This window comes from Choloepus didactylus, chromosome 14, assembly GCF_015220235.1.
Source record: "Choloepus didactylus isolate mChoDid1 chromosome 14, mChoDid1.pri, whole genome shotgun sequence".
Lineage (NCBI taxonomy): Eukaryota > Metazoa > Chordata > Mammalia > Pilosa > Megalonychidae > Choloepus > Choloepus didactylus.
Window position 1 is genome coordinate 42,186,965 of NC_051320.1, and position 12,457 is coordinate 42,199,421.

The following is a 12,457-nucleotide window of genomic DNA, read 5'->3' on the forward strand; positions in this document are numbered from 1 at the left end:
AGAAGATATTCTCCATCCCACGACGCTGGGTCTAGATTCCTCTCCGGGAGTCATATTCCACGCTGCCAGGGAGATTTACACCCCTGGGTGACACTCATTTTGAATGAGGGATATGCAGTTTAACCTTTATCTGGAAATTCTGAAGTCCTGTAATGCCAAGGGTTATTTTCCTGAACATTAGTTTTTGTTGTATTATTATCATGAGGTTGATTTTAAAGTTATTAGACTCCACATCTTAGACAACATATGGGAAATAAAAGTTCTCATTTTATCTCCTCATTATCCTTGTGAAGAAGACAGAGTTAGTACCATCATTTCCATATTAAAGAAAGAAAAACCAAAGCACGTGTTCTAGCCCAACTCAACCCCAAGACCAAAGAACACATCAAACAAAAAGTTACCCATGAGTTTTAATTAGGGACTGACTTACAGGAGGATTTTTCCCAATGATGGCTGGTTGGGAAATGGAAGTTAATAATCTGTGCAAAGAGGAAGAGTAGTGCCTTATATAGCTCAGCAGAGCCTGGCTAGAGTTGGTTAAAAAGAAGCCTCAGCTGAGTCTTGTGAAAGTTGATTACCAACAGTGATTGTGCTCAATGACCTTCAGTGTCTGTGCTCTGTCCAGTGGGCCACTGGGTGCTCAAAGCTCTGCCTTTTTCCCTAAGGGAGGGGAGTTTCGACCCCTGGGCTACTACACACAGATAACCAAGGTTCCACGATTTGGTAAACAGAATCAAAAGAAAGCCTAGAATCTAGATCTCATGAACAATGAGAGAAGTATGTGCATTGTTTGCATTGTGCCAAGTATTAAGCATATATTTATACTCAAATATGGAGCAAAGTAGAAATTTCAATATAGATGGATTTTATGAAAGTTATTTATACAATATCAGTGCTAACAGCAATATTTTACATTTGCATATTATTCTTTGAAATAATAATATCTGATGTCTAGGCAGCTCCTTATTTTAACTCTGTATTTATTCTCCTTGAATGTGCTACTTTATAATAGCAAAGCATTTTCACTGATAACTCATTTAATTCTTGAAAAAATCCCCATGAGGTTAAATGGGGGTCATTTTTCTTATAGAAGGCCAATCTCTTAAAAAACAATGGAATAGCTATGAATGATTTTTAAAATTATCAGAATGTCTGAAAATTAGTTTTCCAAGAGATATTCTAGGAACTAATGATCTGGACGGGGTTGTATTCTTTATTCTTTGCATGAAGTAACTCTTAAGGAACCGGAATGATTTTTCAAGGCAATTAATACAACTGACTGGAGGTAGAAGTATACAATGGATACTTAAATATAATTTAGCACTTTTAATTATTTTTTAATGATCATTTCAATAATTTTCCAAGGAGATCTGGCAGAATCAACCAACCAAAACGTCCACTATTTCTTGCTTATTTCTAGGCTAATTTAAACCTTTGCTGCAAGTTTAATTAGCATTCAAATGAAGGAGACATTCCTTAGAGAATAGGGGCTGACAGCATGTGCAAAAGAAGATCAAGTCAGGCTCTTGTGGTTGGTTTACGTACTAATTTAGCAAAAGTATAAAAACGCAAGAGCTTTGCTAGAGTGAGGTAGCTCTTAGTAAGGGGGCACTTCAAATTTCCAGGGCACCTGTGTAGAAAGCTATTTCCATGGCTAGTGGGGGCATCATGGTGCTTGAGTGTACCCCACTGGAGAAGAGCAGTGTTACTCAAAGTGTGGTTCCTGGAACAGCAGCATCAGCATCACTTAGGAGTTGTTTAGATGCGCAAATTCTCAGGCGTTACCGCAGACCTACTGGATCAGAATCTGTGACTGCGGAGGCCCAGGAATCTGTGCTTTAACAAGATCTCCAGATGATACTTAGGCACACTAAGTTGTGTGAGACATTACCTTTGAATATCCAGGGGAAATTCCCAAATGCTCTTTTTTTTTTTTTAAGTTGTTCACTGGTTTATTTTTCCAACTGCTTTTTGAAGCAGTCCAAGATAGCTACTCAGTAAATTAAGGAACCATTTGAGGATTAGGCAGGTTAGCAAACTCAATCCTAAATGTCACCATTTCTTCAATTGTTTAGGTCACCGTCCTCTTCCCTATAATAGTTTGCAGAACTGATAAACAAAATCTAAGCTGTATCCAGTTGTCTAAGACCTTGTCAAATAGCCTTTCATCTATGTGAATATTTACCATGACTTAAATCCCTTCTTAAAAAAAAAAACAAAAACAGCAACAACAACAAAAAAAACACAAAGAAATATGGCTGGTCGTTCTTAAGTTTTCTCATTTATGCTATTTCAGCTATTTATTCTTTTCCTTCCCTCAATTGTGTTCACTGCTCTGTTTTTATTATTGAGTGATGGATGTGATGTAAGGAAGAAACTAGAAATGAGAAGCCTGCATATTCTCTGTATTTCACACTCTGTTAAGCAAATTTGCACTGCTTGGGGGTAAGGATGCTAAAGCTTATATGAGTTATTTTAATTTTCAGTTCCTGATGCTATTGGAAGAAATTGAAAGGCCATTTTGGTGCAATAAGGGCATGTCATTCCAAATGCACCACTGTCCTAAAGGGGTCCTTAAACTGCATTGGTGTTTCTATCTTCCATTTTTATGAAAATTATTTTATACCAAAAATCTGCCTACTTTTAACTTGGACTAATTTGTGTGGAATCTTGTGTTTTTGGTATCCATTATAACACAATCTCTCTCCCATTTTTCCTCTTATTTCTGACAGTGCTTTCTCAATTGCCTTTTTCTGAGTCTTCTGCATTGACCTCCTCCTTAAACACTGCTATTCTTCAGAGTTACAGCCTTGGCCCTCTTCTCTCACCTTTTCTTGAGCTTCTCATGAAATCATTTTTCATTATATTTCAGCTCCCAAATATTTACCTCCAGTTTCATCCTCTTTCGTGGCCTAGAATGATTTCAAACTGTACATGTGGCATCTTTGCCTGCACTCCTGGAAGTACCTCACACACCGTTTGACTTCAATTTCACCACTATCCCAACTGCTCACTTGCTTCCATTCCTCGAACATGCCAAGTCTGACCTGCTTCATGGCTCATGGCTCCAGGTGTTTATTTAAAATGCTTTCCTCTCTACTCTTTTACTAAAAAACAACTTTTCTTTAGATTTTATGAAAGTCATGCCTGACAACCTGACAACCTCCCTGCTTCAGTTTCACCCACCTGATCCACCTAAATTAAGTGCCTTTGTCATTACACACTCTCTTATCTGGCAACTTCTTTCCTCCCCTTATTTATTTAATTTCATTTGTTTTTTTTTAATGCAATTTTATAGAGTTATATTCCTATAACATACAGTCCCTCAAAGTGTATGATCAGTTGTTCACAGTAACATCACATAATTGTACATTCATCAACACAGTCTTTGAACATTTTCATTACTTCAAAAAATAGAACAAAAATTAAAATAAAAAAGAGCATCCCAAACATTCCATTCCCCTCCTCCCCGATTGTTCATTTACTTTTCTTTAACACTCATTCATTGTTTCTTTTTAAACTTTATCAAAAAATTAAAAAACAAACAATAAAAAAACATTTAATTTCATTTGTTTATTGTTTGTTTTTTCCACTAGGCCAGTAGTTCTCAACTTTGGCTGTATTTTAGAATCACCTGGGGAGCTTTTTTTTTTTAAAAAAAAAAAACAGATATGTGGATTCCACCCAAACCAACTGAATAGCTATATTTATATTCAGATGAGTCTGATGTACACTGTGTATTGAACAGCATAGAACTAGGCTATAAAATGAACCATCATTTTTGCTCACTGCTATATATACTCAGTAGCCATCGCAGCGCTTTGCTTACAGAAAATATTCAAAAATATTTGAGTTTTTTTGACTACATGATACTAAAAGTATTCTAATTTTTGCCTTGTTGTAATTTTCTGCATTCCCTCCCTTGGCAGATGCAGTTCCTTTCTGTCTTGGCTCATGTGAATGCTTTCCTCTGCCCAGTTTCCTCTTTCACTTGGTTCATTCCTATTCATCTTTCAAGACTTAACTTAGTCATAGTCTTCTCCAGGAAATCTTGCCAGTACCTCTTGGTAGGATAAGTTCCACTACTCTGTTGTCCTATAGCAGCTTGTGCTTACTTCTACCACAGCATATAAAATATTACTTTGGAATATAAGTGCCTCTTTTCCTTATTTGCTTATAAAGTCACCAAAATCTTGGATCATCTTTCATTTCTTTGAACTTCCCGTCTTTCTCTATTTTTTTTTTTTAAATTTGGACTGATTTCACCATTGATTTAGTCTCTCAAGTTAGAAAATCCAGGGTCATCATTCCTTCTCTCTCTCCCTAAGTTAATAATCAGAGATGTGCAAAAATATTCATCCAAGGGGATGTTCATTTTAGAGTTATTTATAATAGCAACCATTTGGAAATAATCCAAATGCCCAATAATAGGAAATTGATTATAGTACATACATAGATTGGAATATTATATAAGAAAAAATATCAGGATGTAGAAGATTACTTGATAATATATAAAATGTTCTTCTGATATATTGGTATATGACAAAGCATGCTTCAATACATATATGAAGAATGATGCCAATTTTGTAAAAGAAGCTGTATCTGTCCTTTAATCCATATAAAAAGGCTGATATATATTCATAGTGGTTATTTCTGGGTGGTGGAATTTTTGTCTTTTGCTTTTTATAGTTTCCATTTAAAAAATAATGAACATGTATTACTTTTGTAATCATAAAAAACACAGTTTAAAAAAGTTTTTAAAATGTGGCATCAATTACCTTCAGACTGAGTAAGCTAAATGGAGGTAATTGTTAGTTTGCTGAAGACATAAACAGGGCAGAATCACCTTTCACTTCTGTAACTTTTCCCCTCACTTTAAATATTTGGAATTAATGGGGTGTGATTGATTCATAATTTACATTTATACAAAGCAGCTTTTCAGACTATCCACACTTACAACCTATAACAGTAATGAAATCCATATTGTCTTGCTCCATTTTGAACTCTGAGAGCACATTATTATTATACAGAGCTGTATATCGTAATTATTTCTATGCTATGGAATTCATCCCAAACAAATTTCATTTAAACTATGCTCATAACCTATGTTTCAATTCCTCCTCAAATGTTTTATTAGTTGTGTATTTGAAAAACAGCATACACTCACCTTTTTGCAGATGAAGTCACCAGGTAAATAGACAGTGGATTTCAATCTTAGCAACATGTCATAAATCATTTGTGTTTCACATCCCTATATAAAGAGAAAAATAATTCTTTTAGACAGCCAAAAGATCTACACTCCAAAAGATTTCAAAATGCAATGGAAATAAACAGTAATAGATCTTGTCTACGTTAGAACTAAAATATTAACTGCTAATGGAGATGGACTTGTTTTCGGCCTGATATTTAGAAACAAAACAAAACAAAACCCAAAACGTATGAATAGTATAGTGGCAAGAGTTTGGATACTGGCTCCACTACCTATTGCTGTGTAACCTCTCATGCCATTAGTTTCCTAGTTTGTAAACTAGGAATAAAGATGATTATCTCATAATAGTAAAAGTTTACTAGTGCATAACTTAACATAGAACTTAAGTAATGATAGCTATTCATAATTATAGCAATAATAAAAACTGGCTATTAGTTACATCAGGACTGGCATGGATCAAAATCATTGTATTTAATATTTTTCTTTCTTATAACATCTTTTATACCATTGTTAGACATTATTTAACTTTGCAAGCTTGTACATCTTTCTTCTTTACCTCAACTATCCTCTTCTGAAAGTTGGGGAAATGTACATAATAGATACAAAAGCAATATCTCTTGGGTTGAACGACTGTTCATATCCACTTTTAAAAGTGTAAGAACTTTGATTTGTCCAAATTATTGTTTATTTATCATGGGCTAAAGAAAAGTCTATAGATTCAAAAATCCCACTTCAGCTAATGGCTTTGAATCTTTTGCTTTCACCAAATACTTTTACTTTTTCCTGCTAGAGCAGCTAACATGCAGCAGCTTTCCCTATGTAGTTGGTTCTGCCTACCCTTTAGGGAAATGATTATTTTGCAGAGAACTAATCATAAATTCAGACAGAGAGGAAAGAAGAGGAGAAGCAAAGGGCTTGCTCCCAATTTGTGAACTGGATAATCATTCCTTTAGCAATCCCCAGTTTACTGTAATGGTTTTAGTAGCGAGCACTTGACCTAGATTCATATGAAATTTAAACCTTGGGGTTACTTGACTGATAAGGAAAGTTAATAATTTATGATTGAAGTATTTTCAAGTAGCCATTGATGAGAAGCATTCTGATGAACTTGGTGTTAGAATTTTAAAAATTCATTGAACAAAGTACAGCTTTTGGTTCTCCAGCTTAGAGAAACGCCAAGGCCTGCAGGATTATCTTTTTAATACAGATATCTTCTCAATACAATATCTTCAAATATTGATGAGAAACTTCATGAACAAGGCCTTATATGTGTCATGCCTTGGAGGAATCAAAGATGAAAGAAAGTGAGTCTAGTTGGGATGATGCTGTAAAGTAAACACAAAAGCTGTAATTGATGGTAGAAGATGATCATGTCATAAGACACAGTGAGGTAAAGATCCATGAGACTTATAAGAGGAGAGGGTTACTTCTGCCTGGGAGTGGGGTTGGGACAGAAGGGAGGCTTCAGGAAAGTACTTCTGTGAGTAATGAAACTTGAGTCATGTAGGGATGAATATGATTTGCATTTGCAAAGATGCCCAAAGGCCCTTTCAGGAAGAGGAGAATTTTCCTGGTCTTTCCTTGCTATGGATTTCCTTTGCACAGAAGTATCTGTTTTATTTATATTTGTTTCATTTTTACCATATCGTACAGGTTAGCATATGCGCTAAAGAAAACCACAAACACCATTTTTGCTAAAACGTGTGTTTATCTCGTTTTCAGTAAAAATTTTCTAAAAAAATCACCTGTGTCAGCCTATTTCCTTTATTATTCTGAACTGTCATCCATTCAGAATAATTTCATTCAGAAGTTGGCATTCTAATCACTCAGAACCCATTTAGAAAAAAATACCAACAAACTCTGGTTTAATCTTAGGATCTCTTCCACTAAGGAAAGTTAGTATCTTTGATGTTTTAAAGATGATCCATTAGAAATATGTGGAAGTTCTTGAACATATGCATGCCTGGAATATCACTGCAATGAAGCTAACTCTCAATCATTCTTATCTGTGGAAAAGATTTATATTATAAATGATCAGAAATAGAAGATTTTTAAAAAGAAACCCTTATATTTACTTTCATATGCATAAACTGATTTTTTGGCATTATTTTCCACTACCTTAATTATAATTTGTAGATCAAAAATCAGGTTTTCATTCCTTGAACATTTCCTATTGGAACGTACTTTGATGAAAATTCTCAATGTATTAAATTGTACTTATAGGAATTATTGATAAGTTAAAATGTTGCTTTCCTAAGGTAGTACTTCTGATTCTAGATATGCACAAGGATGCTTTCTTTGTGACACTGAAAAAATTGGAAGCAACCTAATGTTAATCCGCAGACAGATAAAATATTGAGTATTTGTAGGTGGAATACCATAGAGTGGTGAAAATAAATAAACCAGATTGTACATACATTATATATATATGTATACATTTTATAGTCATATATATTTATTAAGCAAGTTTATTATTATTATATTAAGCAAATATATATAGTCATATATATTTATTGAGCAATATTCAGTATAATTCTAACTATGAAGATTCCACAAACCAATATTGCATGGATATATGGATATATAGATACAAAGTAAAGTATAAAAACTAAGAGTTTGAAAGATACCTTCCAAAATCCTCTGGGGAGGAAGGAAAGAGATTGGATTTGAGGCGAAGAACTGATGAGACTTCAACTTTAATTTTTATTAATTTTAAATTTTAATACAAATAAAATAAAACACACATCCCTTTGTGGAGGAATACATTTAAACTTTTCCTTCTATTCTTCAGGTGAGCTCACAGGCAGAAAGCATAAATAAAGGAAACCAAATCAGTAGTAAGTGTTAGACCAAACTAGGAGACAAGCTCTGAAATAGATAAACAAACAATTAGCCCTCTCAGTAGGAATGCACACAAGCCCTTATATCAATAGCTTATAACTTGGATATCCTCAGAGAAAAACATTTGAGCCACTCTATATATGACCGTTTATTTATACACTTGGATCAAATCATGCAAATGGAACATAACAGCTGTATGTAGAAAAACTTACAATTTAAGATCCACCCATTAGGTGATTCTGTTCACTAACAACTGCTCTATGGAAAGGTGCCACTGGCCTTGGGGCAGCTGTGGTTTAAGACTAGACCCTTCTTATCTGGATTTAGGCTTAATGAAATGAAGTTTGTATTATAAAGTCATTATATAGCACGATGTGTTTTGAAAACGATTATCTTTTTTTTTCAGAAAATGATCATTTTCTTGAGATTCAGTTTGCTACATTGATTAAAAAGAATTACATCTTCAGGCTAGCTTTTTTTTTTTTCTTTGAAACTCAGCTCCATTTCCTTTACTGAAGTCATTAGGAAACTTTCTGATTTACAGAAAGTCAGAGCACAAGCATTGTTTCATAAATGTCCTTTTTAAAAATAAATTGGGGTTACCTGCATAGGAAACAACATCAATATTATATTAATATGTACTTTGCATTAAATTTTATTATTTTCTCATATTTGCTCAGTTAGTCCTCACAGAGTCCCTGGGATGCCTACCATTATTCTATTGTTAGCACTCCCATTTTTAGATGAGGAAACAAAGGTGCAGGAAAGTCTGCTGACTTTTCCGAAATCACACACGCAGTTGCTGTCAGAGGAAGAGTATCATAGACTGTGGGTTATTACTTACACTCTGAACAACTTGAGGGCAAGATGTGTGTAATATTCACTCCTGTATTCCCAGCATCTCACCAGGGTTTGGGGCATGATAGGCACTGAATAAATATGAGATGATGTATGAAATGAAGTTGTTAGAAATAACTCTCTTTTTGATAATAGAAAATTCAGGGCTGTGTAAAAACCATGTGTTACGGAATTCAGTAAGGATTCTGGAGATTTGAATGGTATTGGGAAAAATTCTCTTTTCATTCAAAACATAGTCTATAGTTTAGATGGTGGTTTCTATACCCAGGAAATTCTTCTAATCATGGCAAGCTCTGAATACAATTTTAAAGCTGGTAAAATTTATCTTTGGAATGCCTACTCTCCGGGTCCTGTAGGATTTCTCCATCTCCAAGCTCATTCTTACTTTCTTCCAAACAAAACTGAAGACATTATTAATAATTTATACCTCAACATGAATTTTAGTGACTGTCATGTATAAACAATAATCTCCAGGGCTTTCTCCAACTGAGGCTTGTTTCCCATTATCAAAGGAAATACTTTGTCCTATCTTAAGCTCCATTCCCATTAAATGAACAAGCAATGGGTGATATGTCTAGGGCTGGGATTCTGAATCCAGTTGCCCCATGTCATTGAGGCAAAGGCAAGCCTGACTGGTAGCTGATGGACATATCAAAGTCAAATTTGATAAATAATTTGCAAGGTACTATGATATCATAACTTACCAGTATTGCACTCTCTTCTGGTTTGCTAATGCTGCCGTTTTGCAAAACACCCAGAAATGGATTGGCTTTTATAAAGTGGGTTTATTTGGTTACAAAGTTACAGTCTTAAGGCCATAAAGTGTCCAAGGTAAGCCATCAACAATAGGGTACCTTCACTGGAGAAAGCCATTGGCATCCAGAAAACCTCTGTTAGCTGGGAAGGCACGTGGCTGGTGTCTGCTTGCTTCCATGTTGCGTTTCAAAATGGCATTCTCCAAAATGTCAGCATCAGCTTTCAATGGCTGTCTTCAAAATGTGTCTCTCAGCTGCAGCAGGCACTGAGCTCCTTCTGTCTGAGCTCTGAATGGGCGGGGCCACACCTCCATGAAAATAATCTAATCAAAGGTATTACCCACAGTTGGGTGGGTCACATCTCCATGGAAACAACCAAATTCAAAGATTCCAACCAAATCAACACTAATACTTTGGGCCCCACAAGATTGCATTAAAGAACACGGGGCATAATACATCCAAACCAGCATATACGCTAAGTGAATTGGGCCTAATTCACACTCAACATTTGAAAATACTAGTAAAAATAATCTAAATCAATTTTTCCTTGAGAACTCACAATAATTATATTTTTCTAGATGCTTCAGTATCACATGGTCAAAGCAGGAAGTCATAAGTTAGATGGAATTCGAAGGATGAATCTAATCCATTTTCCTATGATCAAGCAGGACCACATGAAATAATCTTATTTTACCTGTGTGAAAATTCCTCTGTGAATTATGGCAGTTTCATTTCTCAGTTAATAATAAAAGTAATGATAGAAACATTAAAAACCTATATACCAAGCACCATTTCTAAGCACTTTACATGTTTTGAGTCACTTAGTCTTAACACAACAACCAAAGACATTTTGTTACTTATTTAGAATTTAGTCACATTATTGGGAAGCCACAGAAAAAAGGGAATACATGGGCTCAATATCTTGGGGTACTGCACTAGTGCCTAGCCTGATACCTTAGACAGGGTATGTTAGTTGAATGGAGTTCATCTAGGTCATAAGCTCACCTTTAAAAATACTTCAAGAGTCTAGCAACAATACTTTTTCAGAGATCCTACCAGGGTAAAAACAAATAGATAAAAACGAAATGTAATGTCTTACTGTAAGACTTATTTACTTATTTAAATAAGTCTTACTTACTGTAAGACTTATTTACTCTGGGGTCCCCAGGAATAAATATCCTATGGTATTTCTGAACAGGGTGTCACTGCTGGGGGATCTGCGGATGGGTGGTAGAAATCACTTTGATACTCCTGTCCATTCCTGGCAAAGTCTATTACCCAAATGAAAAATTCTTTCTCTCCACCTTTACCACTGTGTTTCCAGGCTCAGCTTGCCATATAATCACAAACAATGAAATGAGTCACAAATCCCAGTGAGGTGCTGTTTGGGATGGCTTCTGCACTTATACAAGAGCAGCAAATGTTGAGACACATTTTTCCTTCCTGGACACACTGGTGGTACCTGCATTCCAATTTTGATAGCTCTGGGTCCCTGGTTTCCTACTATTGAGCTGTAAGCACTTGTTCAGGTTGTCAAGTATGTGATTTTACAGTAAGCCAGTAGATGGCAGGACATACCTTTTATTACATTTTCTCTCTTTTCCGGAAATTTAGTGGAGAGGCAAAATGTTATTTCTCTGGCATTTAATTTCTAAAATATATTTAAACATCAAAAGCAAAATAATAAATAATCATGAAAGAGGGAAAATTTCCCAATCTCACAGAAATGAATCATTTCTTATTAGCTTAATACTTGAGTTTGGGGCTGGAACAACATGAAATCTACAAGAAGAGCCATTTTTATTTAAAAAAAAAGACTATTTCTAAGTTATTTCAAAACTCGGGTCACTCATGTTGAAGGAGCAAATCTTACGAATTAACCGCAATTGACTGAAGCAAAGTTTTGGAGAAAATCTATGACTCCAATTCCATGTGCTTTGATTACAGGAAGCCGGGGGTGGGGTGGGGGGGGAGGCAGAGTTGGAAGCCATCAAAGAAGGATGATCTTTTGACTCCAGTGAAACTTCCCCCGTTTTTTTTGTGTTGTTGTTGTTTTTAACCATCTTATTACTTATCCAGATTGGTGAGCAACTGAAAGGTAGCATCATACAGTTGTTAAGTTCACAGATTGTGAAGAAAAACCTGTGCTCAAACCCCATGCCATCATTTAGAGCTCTATTATCTCAGCTAGGTAAATAGTTTGCCTTTTCAGTAAAATGGGATAGCAATAAAACTTTTTGTCAGAGGAGTTCTGTGAAAATTAAATAAGTGAAGGTAAATGAAGCAGTTAGCACAGTGTGGTACATATAAGCATTCAATATGCAGTAATTATGATTTTTGTGAAGACGTATCGATTTTAAAATTTAGCACCTGCAACAGCTTGGTTTCTTACCTTTCACTTAATTATATTCCCCATGTCCTTGAAAATGTGTAAGGCCATGTAAGAATTTGTTATTCCTAGCTGTATGGTGATGGTGTTGTTGGGATTGAAGGATTATGGACAGTATGGACAGTATTCACATGACACTGTCCTTATTATAATTTATCCAGCAAAACAATACTTATGACACCACTCCACTGATTTAAAATCAAATTTCACAAGGCTAAAAGGAAAAGAATATAAGCACACTTGTGCTTTTTGAGATTTTTAACCTGAGTATAATGCAAAATTAAAGCAACAGACACATGTCTTTTGAAAAACTGAAGCACTTATTCGACTTAAAATAATTCTCTGGTGTTGCATTGCAAAGAAACTCCAATCTGTATCCATTCTGAAACTTACAAAATGGAGAAA

The 12,457-nt window shown here is 35.0% G+C and overlaps 1 protein-coding gene across 1 annotated transcript in view; it reads right to left on the reverse strand.

Annotated features, from left to right (window-relative positions):
• The window catches only part of CNGB3 (cyclic nucleotide gated channel subunit beta 3), a 206,569-nt gene that overhangs the window by 42,195 nt on the left and 151,917 nt on the right, over positions 1 to 12,457 (reverse strand). The window contains exon 14 of the mRNA XM_037803185.1: positions 5,168 to 5,251. Coding sequence (XP_037659113.1) covers positions 5,168 to 5,251 — 84 coding nt within the window. The remainder of the gene's footprint in view (positions 1 to 5,167; positions 5,252 to 12,457) is intronic.